Genomic DNA, 19,436 nt, shown 5'->3' on the forward strand with positions numbered 1-19,436 from the left:
GGAAGAGACAAGGCGCAGAGATGGGATAGACAGGAGGACAGGGATATGGCTAGCAGAGTAATAGATGAGGTCTGGGAAGTGGACAGGGTTGAAGGGCAAGAGGGACACATGTCAGGACTGGCAGGGGGACAGGGAGGAAAATCCAAAGCACCGGGATGGGAGGGAAGCAATAGGAATGGGGCAATGCTGAAAGGACAGGGATGGCAGATTGGGGTGCATGCAGCACCTGAGACATAATCGGGGCTCGGCAGATGCCTGTGGGATGAGTGAAGGGACAATGGTCCCTGGGGCTCCAGGAGGGGACTGACGTGCCAGGTGCCCGTGTTTGGGAGGGGAGTGTAGCCGTCGGGGCCACCTGCCTGGCGGGTGATGTCACCCTGCCCTGCCCTCCCCGGCAGGTCTCCAAGTACTGGCTGAACGACATGTACCTCAACAACCGCCTGGCCCTGCCGGTCAACTCCAGCCCAGCTGTGATCTTTGCCCGGCAGTGCTTCCAGGACACCAACGACCAGCTACGGTGAGGGCCGCAGGGCTCCCGGGGTGGGACCCCTCTGATGGAGGGGGACTGGCGGGGCTGTCTGGGTTCAAACCCCCGCCGAGACAGCAGCTGCTCCCGGCCATTGGCTTGGGAGGGGGTTAGGTGAGGATGCGCTTGATAAGGAACCCCTCATCCTTCTCAGAATATATTTACTTGGTGGGGGAGATGTGCTTATGGAGGTCGTGGGACCCCAAGTGTCCCCAGGCCGTCTTGACCTGGCTGAGGCCCCGAGAGGAGGCGCTGCCCATGGTGGGATGTACTGAGACGTCTATGGAGAGGGCCGCTGCTCGAAACGAAGTCTCCAGAGGGTGGGAACGGCTCCTCCCCGCCAGCCGCCACCAGAGCCTCTGCCGTCTGCTGCAATTTCAGAGCTCACTGAGCCGCTGGAAGGGCCTCTGGGCGGCTGATGTTGGTGGGGGGGGCGAGTAAGGGTCTCCCTGCAGGTGTCACTCAGGCCACACCCAGACCCGGGACAGCTGAGAGGGAGGGCGGGCCACCCCTGTCCTCAGCCTGGGGTCAGCCTTCCCCACCGCCTGGGCCAGCCGCAGAGGGAAGGGGTCTGGACAGATGAGCAACGTCAGAAAACAGTTCTCAAAATCACCTCCATGAGTGTTTGCCTCCCGATGCAAATAATCCAGGACTCGTCATCTTGGATGATTAAGAAGACACAGTCCCAAAGCACCCTGCCTTTTTATTTCCAGCACCTGCTGTCCTTTTTGTTAGCATAAAAGTGCCAAATTAATGATTTTTCCCCAGAGACAGGATTTCCCAGAATCCAGGGGTCCCACCCAGTCGGCTCCATGGCTGGCCTTTTCCATCTCCTGCTTGCACTGTGGGTGGCCTGGGCTTCCCCTCCCTCCTTCACCTCCTCCTGGTTCACTGTCTGTCCATCCCCCCGCCCCAGACCATCCTCCAAAGGACCGCTTTTAATCTGAGGCTTGTGAAGAGTTAACAGTATTTAATGGAGGGTGGGGATGGGGGCACATGGGATGTGGAGGGAAAGAGAAGGGATGGAGGAAGGGAGGAAGGAAGGAAGGAAGGAATAAGGGATGGAGGGAGGGAGGAAGGAGGGAGAGGGGGCGGAAAGGAAAGGCTAAGCGCTTGCACTCCGCCTGCAGGTTTGCCGCCAGCCTCATCTCCGGCGTGCTCAGCTACAAGGCCCTGCTGGACAGGTAGGACCTGGGCCCCGCCCGGGAGGGCTAGTGTCCTGCTCTGGCATGTCTGGTTATGCATCTGTCTCCCTCCTGCAAGAGGCAGGGAGCTCCTGGGGGGAGGGAGGTGGGGGCAGGGCCCTTGCCTTTTTCCAGCCCTGTGCTCCTGGCTCCTGGCTCAGGCCCTGGCACAGAGCAGTGCTCCCTCCCCAGGGGCCCACTGCCCCAGCATTGTGGTGAGCTGGACCCAGCTGGCTCCACCATTAACCCTTGCTCATTCTTCCCTGAGCCTTTGAAATGCCTCCCTGCCCCGACTCTCATGGTTCACCCTTGTGTGAATTTGATTGCCAGAAATCTAGAGAACGCGCCAGAAGGCAGGGAAGGACGGGCTTTGGTGGGAGAAGACGTGAGCTGAGCTTTGGTCCTGGGTGGGGGGAATGGTCTTCCTGGTGGGGGGATGGTCCCCACACTATAAGCCTGTTTCCCCAACACCACCAAGCCTGGGGAATGGACACGAGGCATTCTGACAGACAAAGAGAGCTGCAACACACCAGGGATTTTTGGAGGAATGTCCCTCTCCTGGCCAAGCCCCAAGGGTGCCTTGAAAACAGCAGAGAGAGCGAGAGGGCCTGACTTCCCAGGGTGTCCAGAGGCAGAGACTGTAAGGGCATAAGATGCTGGAATGAGAGAGGGGCCCAAAGATGTGGAAGCTGCAGCTCAGAGAGATTAAGCAAGTTGTTCGTGGTCACACAGCCAGGAAGTGGCAGGGTGAGGTGGGCACAAGAGGTAAAAGCTTACTCTCCTTTCAACTTGGATCCAACTCAATCTTTTCAGTGTTGGGGCAGAGGCCCAGACTCACAGCCCCTCCAGGAAAGGGCTGTTCTCCTCCAGAGATGGGAGGGCAGTGCCCCAAGACTCAAAGGGCCGAAAGGCTCAGGGCTCGGCCCCCAGAGTCAGCAGAGTGGACTTTGACTTTAGACACCCACAATACTCGGCGTGCTAACAGGGTGAGGCTGATCACTCCCAGGAAGTATCTCGTCTGTACAGTGGGGATGCGTGGCAGCTGCTGCACTGGCTGCTGCAATTATTCTACGAGATAACGCGTGTAAAGATCACGGCACGGAGCTAGGCACACAGCAAGCCCCCCAGTGCATTTCTAGAACCAAACACTCCTGAACTTGGCTCTGCTCTCTCCTCTGTAAATGCCATGGTCATTGCACCAACCCCATACTGGTGCCCAGAACTTTCGGCTGCTGTTTCCTCATGGTGATTCTTTGGCTGTCTCCCTTCCACTCCACCAGCTCGCTTCATCGAGGGTGGTTTTCCCAGTCCCTGATTTCTTAGAGCCTCATCCCTTACAATGCTGCAGCTGGGGAGGGGTGGGGGGGGGGTGGAATGAAGGTCCTGCCCTCTGTCCCTGGGCCTGGGGATGGTACACATCTGTCACTGACAGTTTAGGCTCCAGACTCTCATGTGTGCATATGTGGATGCACGTGTGTCTGTATGTGTGTGCATTTGTGCACGCTCACTTCCAAAACGTGTATCCATCCCTATTCACATGAAGTTTCCCAAATCTAATGATTGTCGATTTCCTAGTCTGGAACACTTGCCTAAGTAACTGTTTTGGACCCCTTAATTCACTCATTCATTCATTCATTCACTTTGGTGATACAGTGATGCTGTGAAGAGAAAGAGCAATAAGGCCTTTCCTGCCCCCAAAGGCTCTCAGGCTATTGGGCAAGGCAGGAACATAATCAGGCACAAAATGCAGATGCAATTATCCAACCCCTCACCTCTCTGCGGGGTGTCTCCCAGTCATTGGATCTTTGGAGTCCCCTTCACCCACACACCCCCACCTTGCCCCTCACCCTCTTTCCATCTCACATATCCAGTGGGTGAATCCAGACACCTAGAAGTCACCTGCAGTTCCTCTTTTCTCCCTCACCCATCTCAGCTAACCCACTCTCGAGTGCAGTCAGCTCTCTCTCCAAAACGCATCCCCAAGCCCCGCTCTCTGCTCCCCGTGGCTCACATCACCTCCCTCAGCCAAGGCTTCCTGCCTTGTTTCCTGTGACCCCCTTTTCCATCCAGCATCACTCAAAAAAAGCAAAACAAAACTTAAACTATGCCACTCAGTGCTAAAGCCTTCAACAGCTTTCATTGCACAAAGAGTGAAATAAAAACGCATCACTGCAGACAAGGCCGGGCACGAGGTGCCCTTGCTCACCTGTCCAGCCTGTCTTCACTCTGCTTCAGGCCCGCTGGCTCCCTCCTGCCTTCTCAAACTCTCCGTGGTCAAGGACCAGGTTTCATTTTAACTTTGTAAACTTTTTGTAAAACACAACAAATATGAATCACTGGAAAAATGAAATAAAGGCACAAAGTGTGAGACCAGATGCTTTGTTATTAGATTCAACAGACATAAACTTCCTTTGCCAAATTGCTACAAAAGTTTATGAATGCATCATCTCAACCCTCATACACCCCTTGCTGTGGGTGGGACTTGACAGTTTGGTCCAATGTCTGCACTTGAGTCGCAGGGGGCACCTCACCTGCTGACTTCAGGGCCATGGACACCCTTGCCCACTTCAGAGCCTCGCTGACCCCCAGCTCTTCTTACGGCAGCCTTTTACCCTTTAGGTTCAGCACAAAGGGCCAGTTCTCAGGGAGACCATCCCTGGTACTACCTGCTGCTCCTGCCATTTAGCCTCTCATCACTCTGTTTTACCTTCCGAAATTCTCCTTTTTAATGGTTTGCAATTTGTTGTCTCTTTACTCCTCTACCTACACATCCCAGAGCCTGTACCCCATAAGAGCAGAAAACTTAGCTTTTTCATCAGCTGCTTTATCCCTAGATCCTAGAAATGGAGTTTGGCACAGAGGATGTGCTCAATAAATATTTGTTGTATGAAAAGGTGGAATGGATGGAGGGAAGGAAGGAAGGAAGGAAGGAAGGAAGGAAGAAGGAAGGAAGGAAGGGTGGATGGTGGATGGATGGATGGGTGGATGGAGAATGAGTGAATGGATGGATGGTAGTGTGAGTAGATGGGTGGATGGGTAGGCGGGTGGATGGATGGATGGATGGATGAATGGTTGGGTGGATGGATGGATGGATGGTTGGGTGGGTCGGTGGGTGGATGGATGGATGGAGGATGAGTGAATGGATGGATGGTAGTGTGGGTGGGTGGGGAGGTGGATGAATGGATAGACAGAAGGTATGAGAAACCACAAGTGAATGAGAATTTTCTTCCTTGAACTCAGAGAAGACTTCTAGAAGAGGTGATGAAAGAGTAGTCTCTTGAAGGAGGAGAGTTTTCTAAACAGATTAACTGAGTGCAGGAGCAGGGGCAAAGGCATGCCAAGCAAAGGTCAACATAAGTGAGGGTACAGAGGGGTAAAATGGCAAGACTTTCTTACGCAGTGCATGAGGCAGGGGTGAGGGTTAGGGTGGACTAATGGAGGTTTGAGAAAATCCCAAGGATCTCCATGGACTTCAGAAATGGGGGCACTCTACTACTTTAAAAATGTGGGGAACTGATCTCTTCAACCGACATCATAATGAACGTAACGGTTTTTGTGCCTGTCTGCCTAGTAAGGTTGCAATAGACAGGTTTTGATGCCCTCTTGCTCTCGCCTCCATCTTCCTTCCCATTCTCTCCCTCCATCCTCCCTCCCACTCACCCTTCCATCCTCTCTCCTGCTTTCACCCTTCTATCCTCCCTCCTGCTGTCCCCTCCATCCTCCCTCCTACTCTCCCCCTCCATCTTCCCTCCCACTCTCCCTCCTCCTTCCTGCTCTCCCCCTCCATCCTCCCTCTTACTCTCCCCCTCCATCCTCTCTCCCACTCTCCCTCCAGTCACTCCATCCCCACCGACTCTGCTAAGGGCCAGCTGTCAGGGCAGCCCCTCTGCATGAAGCAATACTACCAGCTCTTCTCCTCCTATCGGCTCCCCGGCCACACCCAGGACACACTGGTGGCCCAGAAAAGCAGCATCATGCCGGAGCCCGAGCACATCATCGTGGCCTGCTGCAACCAGGTGAGCGCCCCTGCCCCTGCGTTCCCTCAGGCCCCAGAGAGGGTCATGGGGCAGGCGGTGGGCACGTGTGCTGACCCTTGCTGTGCTTTTGACTGTGTTTTCCCACTCCCCAGAGTCACATGGGAAACGGACAGAGTGCCCATAGCTTGGGTCTCCTCCCCCTAGTAAGTCCCATTTTGCTCCACTGGCCAGCTTTTAAAACCAAAGAGGAGCCTCTGCTACAGAATGCCTCCCCGGGTAAGAAGGGCCACTGGGCTCTCAGGGTGAATGAAGAAACTCCCAGGCTGAGAGTCACTGACGGGCCCCTGGCGTGGCTGCAGCCTCTGCACCTGCAGACCTGTTAATTCCCACTCAGGAGGCCACACACAGACGTACAGACTGTTACGGACAGACCAACTGATGAAAGCATAGGCTTTCATCCCATCTAGTCCTCACCACATTCCTGCAAAGAGGGTCTTAGGCTCTTCCATTTGACAAAGAGATGAGACTCCAAGAAGCTCAGTGGATTGTTCCAGGGGAGGGACTCCACGGTCTGGCTAAGCCCCAAGCCCCCTGCAACTGGGGTGTTCAGACTGGGTTCCACAGGGCTAAAAGGGGTCCCAGGGGTTCCTGGGGGCAGGCTGAATGCAAGGGTTCCCGACTCTTCCCAGTGCCCGTCTGAATATATCTTTTATTTACTGCCTCCAAATAAATATTCCATCTGACATAAAAAGTGAGGGTTTTTTTGTTTGTTTCTTTTTGTTTGTTTGATTTTTTGGCTAGAAACCACATTTGACAACCACCCCAGCAACTCCCCTTGGTATTTTTCTAAAATATTTTCTTCTTGGACTCATCTCATATTTTCAGTAAATTGGGAGCTCAGGGAAATTCTGTCATCTGAGGGCAGCCACAAACCCTCTTCCTGGGTTTGGAGGCTGACCCGGAGGCTTCCCAGCCCACCTGACACCTGGCTGGGCAGCCCCAAAGCAGGAAACTTTCTCCATCTTCCTTCAGACATCAAACCCAGCACATCCCAGCCCCACACATGTCAGCAGCCATCCCTCCCGGAGCTCCTGCTGGAGGCTGGGGCAGAGGCACCCATGTCCCTCAGATGTAAAAGGGCTCTTGACCTTTATTGAGAGCTGCAGAACAAGAGTACCCCAGGGCTTCCACGAAAGCACTTGAAGGCACACGTGTGTGTGTACGCGGGTACGCAGAGAGCATCTCGTGTCATTTTCCGATTTTCATCTTCCTGTGCATATTATTCCCCTACTTGCTTTTTTACCTCTACTCACCAGTATGTTTGAGTCTGTGGTTCTATCTAGAGCCAGTTCATTCCCTTTAATTGCTGGGTTGGAATGTGTTGGACAAATACGCTGCATTTTATTTAGCCGTTCCCCCCTGAAGAATGTTTGGGTTGTTTCTGCTACTTTGCTATTACAAGCAAGGTTAATGCACAGGTTCTTTCATATGTCTTTTAGTGCTTGCAAATATTTGTTTCTCTAAGCCTTAGACCGAACTAGGCATTTATAAGAGCAACTGCTGAGTCACTTTTAGTTTTGGTAGATGGTGCTCCCCAACAGTGGTTGTAGCCATTTAAACTCCTCCAGCAGTGAATGAGGACACTCGACTCCCCACAAGCATAATGGCTTCACGTGAATTGGGACCCCCCCCAAAACAAGTGTCCTTTTAGTGTAATTTAATCTGTCCTCCTTTGGGAGCACAGCACAGTCAACGGTTTGGGGTTGGTCCCAGACTGTGACTCTCCGGAACCATCAAATATCTTGGGAAGCTTGGGTCTCAGCATCCCCACCCCGAGCTCGCCTGACAAGGCGCAATAAAGACCTGGCCGTCAGGCCCTGTTCTGAGCTCTGCTGCCACGAGTGACGTGTTTGACCTGTCTTCCCCACAGTTCTTTGTCTTGGATGTTGTCATTAATTTCCGCCGTCTCAGTGAGGGGGATCTGTTCACTCAGTTGAGAAAGATAGTCAGGATGGCTTCCAACGAGGACGAACGCTTGCCCCCAATCGGCCTGCTGACGTCCGACGAGAGGAGCAAGTGGGCCGAGGCCAGGACGGTCCTCCTGAAAGGTTAGCAGGGTGACCCAGTGCTTCTCCATGCTCATCTCATCCTCACCCTCACTGGCTTTCCCTCTTCCGGGGCCGGGGAGTGTGGACTCACATCCCCACTGGCCACGGCCCTCTAAGTCAGGCCCAGTCAGCAGATACTGCTATCAGCCGAGATGACATGACAGCTTGTACCCACATGCTCCATCCAACAATGTTCCAGCTTTCCAATTAGACTAATTAGCACTACAGTGGTGGAGGTGTCCCAGAACTTGGGCTGCTTGGGCTGGAGAAAAGCAGCAGTTAGACCATTGTGTTTTGCTGGTGGGAAGGGAGGGTGCTGATTTTGGAGGTCTGAGACATAGACCTCCTTCAGAGGGGTGTTTAGGGGGAAGTCCACACCTGGGAGCCTAGCCAGCCACCTCCTGCATGTATGTGGTTTCTCGGTCCTGGGACTTTTCATCATTAAGCTGATTCTTGAAGCTGTCTTCTACTTCTGGCTGGCTGCAGCTCTTATGAACATCTCCAGGTGTTCCCACAGGAAAGCCAGTAATATTCTTAAATATTTGTAATCACCCTTCTGGAAACTACTTTTCAAATCCAAAGCCAGTCCTGGTCCCAGGAACTGGATGGCGTGATTTCCTTTCTTGCCTACCTCAGAGATTCAGGGATGATAAGTGGGGTGTCTATGAGTCTCCCCATTTGTGCTCCAGACTTTCATTCAACCAGGCAATCCATTCAGGCTTCCAGAGTGTCTACAAGCTGAGGAGCCTGGGTTTGGTGTGGGGAATAGAAGAGGCAGACAGGACAAGGCTCCTGCCCATGAAGAGGCCAAATGAATTGCAAACAGGGGAAGAGGCAGAACGAGGGAGGAGATCCAGATACATGGTAATACGAAGTCTACCCAAACAAGGCAACATAGACAGCAAGTGCTAAATTAGTGCTCCAGGACTTTGGAAGAGGTGGGAGTTGAGCAAAGCCCAGTCCCTGAGTAAAGTTGCCCTGGGCAGAGGGGCTGGAGGGAGAGAGGGCACCCAGGTAAGCGGGCAGTCTCCAAGCACCATGAGGGGAGCAGTCTGGCCGTGTTGACCATCCTTGGAGAATGAGAAAGATGGTGGACTTGGCTCTCTGACGACAGACAGGCACTTGCACTTTCTGGTGTTTCCCCCTAGAATGTTCCCCAGCTCCAGTGGGCTCCTTGCTTCCTTGAGGTCTCAGTGCAGGTGTCACCACCCTAAGCCCTGCTGGAGCAACCCCCCTCACCCATCCTGCCATCACATGGTGCTGCGTGCTTGTCTTGACTGCATTTGTCACTCTCTGAAATCAGCCTTCCATTTACCTGATTTAATGTTTATTATCTGTCTCCCTCCCCAAGTCTATAAGGTCCAAGAAAACAAAGACCTTGTCCATCTGGTTTAACTTCTGATTCTGCTGTGCCACACACAGCAGGGGCCCAATTTTATTTGTTAAATAAAAGAATTAAGTTTTACTAATGATACTAGGTGCCCTCCCGGCCTGTTTCCCATTTGCCAATGAATGACTCTTTCATTCAATTATTGGGCGACGGCTTAAGGCTCAGTCCTAAATTGGGGACTGCCTAGAACCATGAGGACGTGCGAGACCCGAACCTATTCTCATGGACTTGACTGCCAAGTTGGGAAATTAATAATTTATAATTTGAAAGAGAGTCAATTCCCCTCCGGAGACGACGATGCGATCAAATTCCACTATCCTTCCCTCCAGGGACATCGACAGGCATCAAAATAATCGCTTCTGCGTCCAGTATGGTTTCCACTTTATTAGCAGGCCAGGCTCAAGACATCTTCCCCCAGGGCTGTCCGGGGCTGCCTTCAGGTCTAAGAGCTTGGGCTGCGCTAATCGGAATTAATTTGTTAATGGCATTTGATCTGCTTTCTGAATGGAAGTGCTGTTTCTGAGGGAAGAGTGACAGAAAGCAGGGAGCACACAGGCATTCTCTTTGGAAATCCAATTAATCCAGTTAGCACTCACTTTGTCATCTGCACAGCAGGAAACCAGTCCTCCACAAAGCCCTCCACCCTGCAGGTGCCCCTGTCCACAGAAGGGAGACAAGGAGACCATTTAGGAAATTGGTTCTGTTTCAAAATGAAAGATTATGGCAGCTTGGACTAGGTTTGAGAGTGAAGATGGGCAGACATGGACGGACTCTGGCTTTATTTTGGAAGTAGAGGGAACCGAAAGGAAAAGAGAAGCAAGAAAGGTTCCTGGGTTTTTAGTTCGATCAACGGAGTGGATGGTGGTACCATTTACTGAGATGGAAACAGGTTTGACGAGTGGCTACAGAATGAAGAAATGGCTTCTGGGTACATTAGGTTTGAGATGCCTTGAGTCATTGAAGATGGGACGTCAAGTTAGATCTATGTATCTGGAGCTCAAGGGAGAGGTCAGTACAGAGACATAAATTTGAGAGCCACCAGCACATAAATGGCATTTTAAGTCATGGGCTGAGATGAGATCATCTAGAAACAAAAGAACGGGGGCCCGTGAGTCAAGTAGAGAAAGACACAAAGAGGATTGAGAAAAAGCAGCCAGCAAAATAAAGGGAAAACTGGGAGATGAGTCACAAAAATATCAGCTTTGGGAAGAAGGAGAGGCCAGCTACATGGAACATTGCCAAGAGGTCAAGGATAGGCAGGACACTGGATTTAGCCACCCTGAAGTCACTGTCGCCTCAGCAAGAGTCAGACTGGAGTGTTTTGCAGAGCAATGGTTCTGTGCTGATGGAAATGACCTTACGCCCAAAGAAATTGTCAATGCAGAGGTCACTGAGTAGAACCAGTAAGTGTAGACGACTCTTCAGACATTCTGGTGTTAAAGGGAGTGGAGAAATGGAGGAGTCACTGGAAGAGGATGGGAGTCAAGGAAAGGTTTTTGAAAAAAATAGGAGACAAGTGCATGGTTGTATGTTGATGGAAAGAATCTAGTGACAGAAAGAAGTTGTGGACGAGGAGAGTGAAGATAAATGCAAGAGTGGAATTCTTGTCAAGGCAGAAGGAGACAGACCCCAGTGAATAAGAGGGCTTTGGTCAGTGCAGGGAAAACTGAGCATGGGAGCCAGAAGCACCTGGGACTGCAGCTGTGGTGGAGGGAGATGAGGCAGGTCCCAACTGGTCTTATCTCAGGGCAGCGGAGTCCTGGCCATGAACTGAGCAGGGGTATTCTAAAAACAAAAGAGAATGCATGAAATAGCCTCCTGGAAAGGGGGAAAGAGAACTTAGGAAACTTGGTAAGATTGATGGACTGTGTTGAATTCATAGTTGAGGTCTTGGAGTAAACGTTTAGGAGAAACTAATTAGCATTGTTATATGATATCTCCACCCACCCACCCCAACCAGCTCCTCAGGTTCAGGCAGAGAAAGCCCATTGCTGTTTGGCCAGGGTTGGCGACCACCACGCAGGCGGGGGAAGGAAGGGGTGGCAAGGGTGTGGTTATGGTGTTGGCAACCAAACTGGGCGAGGAGCTAAGTGAAAGGTGGAAGATCGTAACATGAGCAGTGGGGACGATGGGTCTTGGAGGTCTGAGTGAGGGGTAGGATGTGCTGCAGGAGGGTCTCAGGGTACGGACTGGAGAGTGTGCGGTGGTCGGTGTGGGCTGCTGGGCACAGAGAGTCCAGGGATAGTCAGATCCTGGTGATGATGAGGTCCAAGCAGGGATGTGGGCATGGGTGTCTGGGGAAGAGGATTAGGCTCTCAAAGGTGGGGAGGTCGAGGACCTGAGAGATGAGAATTTGGGGGAGTCCTCCAGGTGCAAATTAAAGTTACCGAGAATGACGATACAAGTGGCAATCAGGAGGAAGAAGGAGAACGAGGGGCCAAAAGCCTTCCTGATGAGAAGTGATAGGAAAGTGGGAAGAGTCCAGCAGCAAGGGGTGAAAGTGAGGGGGTGAGAGTCAGCAGCTCCATCTCTGAAGGGTTGGAGATATAGATTGGAAGGGGAAATTGCCGTCAGGAAAGCCTTCTGTCCTTCTGGCCCCGAGGTTCGTGGTGTGGGAGGAAACAAGCCTGGGGGGAGAGGACTGCGGTTGAGGCAGAAGGTGAACCAAATGCATAGCATGATGCAGGGGAACTGGCCCATCACGAAGGCTTTAGGAAGGAGTTGTGGAGAAGGTGGGGTGGGGGGCTGAGCCCATTCAGGGGACACGGAGTGGCAGGGGTGTGGGTGTGCCAGTGGGCAGCCCAGGAGGCTGGTAATCGGGGGAAGGGGTCATGTGAGAGGGTTGCCCTGATGGTCCTTTGGACATGGTAGGTCAGCACTGCAAACTGTGGTCCCAGATGCTTCAGTTCTGGACAGAGGCTCTCTCCCGCTGCCTGGCTGTGGTTGTTAGGGGTGAGGAGGACATTTCCTGGCCCACAGCAGTTTCCCAATCAACACCGCGGAATGGAGAGTTGGGCTATTTCAGGGCATCGTAGACCCCAAGACCCCTCAGCTGAAGCTCTGAAGTCCCCACCTCCTGTCCTGGAATCTGGGATAGGGACCAGTGGGTCTGTGCACCAGCCCAAAGGTGGGCGCTGTCCAGCAGGAAGCCTTGGCCCCAGCCGAGCTCCCCTCATCCTGGCTGAGGTCTGGACCAAGGAGCCTGAGCTCAAGCAAAAAGTTCCTCTGAATTCTCACGCGGTCACCTGAGGCCCAGAGGAGCAGGGGCTTGTCCACCTGACCCTTCGTTTCATTTCAAGAGGCCGTCCCTGATCCTGCAGTCCCCAACCAGGTGAGCTCCCAGGCTGCCCAGGAGGACCCTCGGCCAGGAGGAGATGGAGCTCACGGAGCCAGTGGTGGTGGAGCTGGGATTCTGCTCATTGCTCCTGTGCTTGTGGGGCCTCGTAGCCTCCGCAGTCCCTCACTCACTAAGAGCATCGTGCAGAGGCAGTCTGTGACGTGTCATCCTTGTCAACAGCCTGAGCATCCATCAGTCAACACCAAGTACCTTCCTGCGGGGCCGAGAAGCTAGGAGCTGGGAATATAAGACCAAAAGAAATGCCACTGCCCCCCAGGGAGACAGGAATGAGCAGAGAAGTATTAAGACATGAGCATTCACGATAAAAAACAAAGGAGTGTCTCAGACAAGAGTCCGAGATTTGAAGGCGTGTTCCCTCCTGCCTGCTGAAACCCAGGAGGGCTTCCCATAGGAGGTGGGACTTGATGCTAAAGCCAAGTGAATTTGAGTCAGTGTGTCTCTACCTGGCTGCAGACTGAGGTTGACTGACTACATCAGAATCATCTAAAGAATCTCTTTAAAAATACAGATCGCTGGGTCCCAATGACTCTCCTCGGGTGGGACAGGAGTGGGGCCCAGGAATCTGTATTTTGAAAGCATCTTGGTGTTTTCATGTGCAGCCAAGTTTGGGACCCGCTTATTCAGATCCCAGCAGCTCCCATGTATCAAGATCCCACCTTCTGCCCGTCCCTGGTGCTTTCTGTCCCCTGTAGACCACGACCCAGGACCACCAAACAGAGGAGGAAGCCACATCTCATGGAGGTCAAGGGGCTGTTGGAGAACAGGGATTCGCACCCAGCACCTGCCTCCCAAGCCTGAGAACTGCAGGGGCTTAAGGAGAGCTCAGAGGTTCAGAGGGGGCCGGCCAGCCCTGTAGGGGCATCCCTCCCCACCCAGCCGTGAAGGCCGCGGCCTTCCTGGACCCAGGAGGAGCCAACGCTGTCTATCCTGGCCTGGAAATCAAATTAGACAGTCGGCCCCGAGTCTGGAAGGCTGCAGCACTTGTCAATTTGTAGGAAAAGGATGGCCAGCCCGGAGCCCCCGGAGCCACTGGCTTTCCTGGGTGCCTGCGCACGGAGATCCCGAGCACCAGATTTTCGAGGCAGATGTTCTCCATTTACACAGTCCCGTAAATATTTATACCCAGCAGCCAATTAGGGCTGAGCCGCTGCTTTCAAGGAGGGAGCTGGCAGAAGGCGGCTGGGGCGGCAGAAGGCCTCAGCGGTGGTTTGCAAGAACCACCCGGGATGAGGCATTTTTCTATTAAATATCGTCATCCAGGGCTGGGTGAGTCTGCGGGTTTTAAAACCAATTACACATTAGCAATAACAGCCTCTCCGGTTTAATTGGCCCAGAAATACCTCCTGGGGGCTCGGCATTGAACGCTGCTGCTCTCTTTGTTTCAGGAGGGGCTAGGGCCAGTGGCCCCCCACCCCACACAGTGGAAGCATGAAGTGCGGGCTTCCATGCGTCAGGAAGACAGCATCTGTTTGGGGAGGGGCAGGGGACCCAGGGGCAGAGGCCCGAGCTTGACTTGCCCTTTCCCACTGGTCCTCTAGAGACTCCAACATCTCATCCATAGCATCTCCGCCCGGTGCACAGGACTAAAGCGATGATGGGTGGCTGTGCAGCAGATGGCCTGGGGCCTGGCACACACGGGGTGTTTGCTAAATGGTAGCTCTAATTAGATTTGGGGGAAACACTCTGGGGAGGCTTTTGCCCAAGGTTTGCAATCTCTCTGGAAAAATCTGGTCAACTGAAAATGGGCACCTGCTGAAATGGTGATGGGGTCCAACAGCCCTCCGGCTGAACGGTCTCTGCTCTTTGCAAGAACCCTAGTGTGGATTAACTCCAGGTGTGCTGTTTTGCTTTCACGCTGTGTGTTCCCCGTGCATACACAACAGACACCTCTGTTTGGTTCCCCCCCGGTTGCCGTCTCAGCCATCCTCACTTCTATTTCATGTGCAGCATGATAAGTTTGGAACAAGGCAGCAGGATGTGTTTCTTGGTATCTCCTACTCTTCCCCCTGACCCCCACCCTAGCCATGCCCCCTCCCTCCAATTTTGGCAGCATGAGAGCACTTTATAGTCCCTGACTCTGTGGAGAGAACCTAGAGAATGAGCCATTCTCCATTCTTAATGTGCTTTTATTGTTAAACTTATTTTGGGATCATTGTAGATTCCCCTGCAGTTGTAAGAAGTAATACAGAGAGATTCCTTGTACCCTGTACCCAGTCTCCCATCAAATGGTAACACTGACACAGTCGAGATCCAGAACATTCCACCGCCACAGGGGTCCTCAAGTTGCCCTTTAATAGCCACACCCGCTGCCTTCCAGCCCCACCCCCTCCTTAACCCCTGCAACTACTCATCTGCTCTCCGGTTCTAGAAATTTGACATTTCAGGACTGTTTCATCAATAGAATCTTCCAGATGGTGACCTTTTGGGATTGGCTTTTTTCACAGCTCCCTTGGGAGTCGTCCGAGTTGTCGTGTGTCTCAGTAACTCACCCCTTTCCGTTTCCACGGCACAGACTTCCCACCGTGTGCTTAATCATTGGCCTCTTGAAGGACGTCTGGGTCATTGCCAGTCTTTGGTTGTTTTGAATAAAGCTGCCGTGAACATTGTGGATGGGTTTTCTGTGTGAACATAAATTTTCATTTATGTGGGAAAATGCCAGGAGTGAAAAGTGAGAACGCTACGTTGTAAGGTTGTTGCAGGCATGTTTTTTTTTTTTTCCTTTTTTTTTTTTTAAGAAACTGCTAAACTGTTTCCCAGAGTGGCTGCATCATTTTATATTCTCACCAGCAAGGTGTGAGTGATCCAATTTCTCCACAGTCTCAACAGTATTTGGTGTTTTTAGTTTTTATTTTAGCCACTCTAATGGTTCTGTAGTGATAGCTCATTGTGGTTTTAATTTGCATTTCCCTAATACCTAATGATGTTGATCGTCTCCTCACTTGCTTCTTTGCAATCTGCATATTTTCTTGGGTGAAATGTATGTTCATGAATTTTGCCCACTTTCTAACTGGGTTGTTTGTTTTTTTCTATGAAGTTTTGAGAGTTCTTTATATATTCTAGATACTAGTCCTTTTTGGGATATGTAGTTGTAAATATTTTCTCGCAGTATGTAGCTTGCCTTTCTCATCTTTTAAAACAGCATATTGCATTGAGTAAAGGTTTTTCAATTTTGATGGTCTAATTTATCAGCTTTTCATTTTCTGGATTGTGATTTTGGTGTCAAGTCTAAATGCTTTGCCTAGCCCTAGATCCCAAAGATTTTCTCCTATATTTTCTAAATGTTTTATAGTTTTACGTTGAATACTTTGAGTTAATTTTTCTATAATGTGTGAGGTTTATTGTATTTTATTTTATTTTATTTTTTTGCCTTTGGGAGTCCAATTGCTTGACCATTTGTTGGAAGACTAGGCTTCCTGCATTGAACTCCTTTTGCACCTCTGTCAAAAATTAGTTGGGAAGATGGCAGACTGGTGAGCTGTATGTTTTAGTTACTCCTCCAGGAAAGTAGGTAAAAAGCCAGGAACTGCGTGGACTGGACACCACAGAGCAATCTGTCTTTGAGCATACTTCATACAACACTCATGAAAACGTGGAACTGCTGAGATCACCGAAATCTGTAAGTTTTTGCGGCCAGGGGACCCGCGCCCCTCCCTGCCAGGCTCAGTCCCGGGGGAGGAGGGGCTGTCAGCTCCAGGAAGGAGAAGGGAGAATTGCAGTGGCTGCTCTCATCGGAAACTCATTCTACTGATTCAAACTCCAACCATAGATAGACTGAGGCCAGACACCAGAGACTCTGAGAGCAGCCAGCCCAGCAGAGAGGAGACGGGCATAGAAGGAAAACAACACGAGAAGCTCCAAAGTAAAAGCAGAGGATTTTTGGAGTTCTGGTGAACACAGAAAGGGGAAGGGCGGAGATCAGGCCTTGAGGCGCATATGCAAATCCCGAAGCAAGGCTGATCTCTCTGCCCAGGGCACCTTTCCTTAATGGCCCTGGTTGCTTTGTCTATTAGCATTTCAATAACCCATTAGATCTCTGAGGAGGGCCGTTTTTTTTTTTTTTTTTTTTTTTTTTTTTTTTTTTTTTTTAAATCCTTTTTGCTTTTTCTAAAACAATTACTCTAAGAAGCTCAATACAGAAAGCTTCAAAGAATTGAAATTTGGGCACGTCAAGTCAAGAGCAGAACTAAGAGAGCTCTGAGACAAAAGGCAATAATCCAGTGGCTGAGAAAATTCACTAAACAACACAACTTCCCAAGAAAAGGGGGGTGTCCGCTCACAGCCACCATCCTGGTGGACAGGAAACACTCCTGCCCATCGCCAGCCCCATAGCCCAGAGCTGCCCCAGACAACACAGTGTGACGGAAGTGCTTCAAATAACAGGCACACACCACAAAACTGGGCGTGGACATTAGCCTTCCCTGCAACCTCAGCTGAATGTCCCAGAGCTGGGAAGGGGGAGCAGTGTGAATTAACAGAGCCCCATTCAGCCATCATTTGAGCAGACTGGGAGCCTCCCAACACAGCCCAGCAGCCCAGAACTGCCCTGGGGGGACGGCACTCACCTGTGACATAGCACAGTCATCCCTCAACAGAGGACCCGGGGTGCACAGCCTGGAAGAGGGGCCCACTTGCAAGTCTCAGGAGCCATACGCCAATACCAAAGACTTGTGGGTCAGTGGCAGAGACAAACTGTGGCAGGACTGAACTGAAGGATTAGACTATTGCAGTAGCTTTAAAACTCTAGGATCATCAGGGAGATTTGATTGTTAGGGCCACCCCCCCTCCCCGACTGCCCAGAAACACGCCCCACATACAGGGCAGGCAACACCAACTACACACGCAAGCTTGGGACACCAATTGGGCCCCACAAGACTCACTCCCCCACTCACCAAAAAGGCTAAGCAGGGGAGATCTGGCTTGTGGAGAACAGGTGGCTCGTGGACGCCACCTGCTGGTTAGTTAGAGAAAGTGTACTCCACGAAGCTGTAGATCTGATAAATTAGAGATAAGGACTTCAACTGGTCTACAAACCATAAAAGAACCCTATCAAGGACAGCAAATGCCACGAGGCCAAAAACAACAGAAAATTATAAAGCATATGAAAAAACCAGACGATATGGATAACCCAAGCCCAAGCACCCAAATCAAAAGACCAGAAGAGACACACCTAGAGCAGCTACTCAAAGAACTAAAGATGAACAATGAGACCCTAGTACGGGATATGAAGGAAATCAAGAAGACCCTAGAAGAGCATAAAGAAGACATTGCAAGACTAAATAAAAAAATGGATGATCTTATGGAAATTAAAGAAACTGTTGACCAAATTAAAAAGATTCTGGACACTCATAGTACAAGACTAGAGGAAGTTGAACAACGAATCAGTGACCTGGAAGATGACAGAATGGAAAATGAAAGCATAAAAGAAAGAATGGGGAAAAAAATTGAAAAACTCGAAATGGACCTCAGGGATATGATAGATAATATGAAGCGTCCGAATATAAGACTCATTGGTGTCCCAGAAGGGGAAGAAAAGGGTAAAGGTCTAGGAAGAGTATTCAAAGAAATTGTTGGGGAAAACTTCCCAAATCTTCTAAACAACATAAATACACAAATCATAAATGCTCAGCGAACTCCAAATAGAATAAATCCAAAAAAACCCACTCCGAGACATATACTGATCACACTGTCAAACATAGAAGAGAAGGAGCAAGTTCTGAAAGCAGCAAGAGAAAAGCAATTCACCACATACAAAGGAAACAGCATAAGACTAAGTAGTGACTACTCAGCAGCCACCATGGAGGCGAGAAGGCAGTGGCACGATATATTTAAAATTCTGAGAGAGAGGAATTTCCAGCCAAGAATACTTTATCCAGCAAAGCTCTCCTTCAAATTTGAGGGAGAGCTTAAATTTTTCACAGACAAAGAAATGCTGAGAGAATTTGCTAACAAGAGACCTGCCCTACTGGAGATACTAAAGGGAGCCCTACAGACAGAGAAACAAAGACAGGACAGAGAGACGTGGAGAAAGGTTCAGTACTAAAGAGATTCGGTATGGGTACAATAAAGGATATTAATAGAGAGAGGGAAAAATATGGCAAACATAATCCAAAGGATAAGATGGCCGATTCAAGAAATGCCTTCACGGTTTTAACGTTGAATGTAAATGGATTAAACTCCCCAATTAAAAGATATAGATTTGCAGAATGGATCAAAAAAAATGAACCATCAATATGTTGCATACAAGAGACTCATCTTAGACACAGGGACACAAAGAAATTGAAAGTGAAAGGATGGAAAAAAATATTTCATGCAAGCTACAGCCAAAAGAAAGCAGGTGTAGCAATATTAATCTCAGATAAAATAGACTTCAAATGCAGGGATGTTTTGAGAGACAAAGAAGGCCACTACATACTAATAAAAGGGGCAATTCAGCAAGAAGAAATAACAATCGTAAATGTCTATGCACCCAATCAAGGTGCCACAAAATACATGAGAGAAACATTGGCAAAACTAAAGGAAGCAATTGATGTTTCCACAATAATTGTGGGAGACTTCAACACATCACTCTCTCCTATAGATAGATCAACCAGACAGAAGACCAATAAGGAAATTGAAAACCTAAACAATCTGATAAATGAATTAGATTTAACAGACATCTACAGGACATTACATCCCAAATCACCAGGATACACATACTTTTCTAGTGCTCACGGAACTTTCTCCAGAATAGATCATATGCTGGGACATAAAACAAGCCTCAATAAATTTAAAAAGATTGAAATCATTCAAAGCACATTCTCTGACCACAATGGAATACAATTAGAAGTCAATAACCATCAGAGACTTAGAAAATTCACAAATACCTGGAGGTTAAACAACACACTCCTAAACAA

General features: G+C 50.3%; 1 protein-coding gene across 1 annotated transcript in view; it reads left to right on the plus strand.

Moving 5' to 3' along the window:
- The window catches only part of CHAT (choline O-acetyltransferase), a 64,576-nt gene that overhangs the window by 3,599 nt on the left and 41,541 nt on the right, over nt 1–19,436 (plus strand). The window contains exons 3-6 of the mRNA XM_037803913.1: nt 399–517; nt 1,657–1,710; nt 5,546–5,726; nt 7,618–7,795. Coding sequence (XP_037659841.1) covers nt 399–517; nt 1,657–1,710; nt 5,546–5,726; nt 7,618–7,795 — 532 coding nt within the window. The remainder of the gene's footprint in view (nt 1–398; nt 518–1,656; nt 1,711–5,545; nt 5,727–7,617; nt 7,796–19,436) is intronic.

The sequence above is a fragment of the Choloepus didactylus genome, chromosome 15 (genome assembly GCF_015220235.1).
Source record: "Choloepus didactylus isolate mChoDid1 chromosome 15, mChoDid1.pri, whole genome shotgun sequence".
NCBI classification, from domain to species: domain Eukaryota; kingdom Metazoa; phylum Chordata; class Mammalia; order Pilosa; family Megalonychidae; genus Choloepus; species Choloepus didactylus.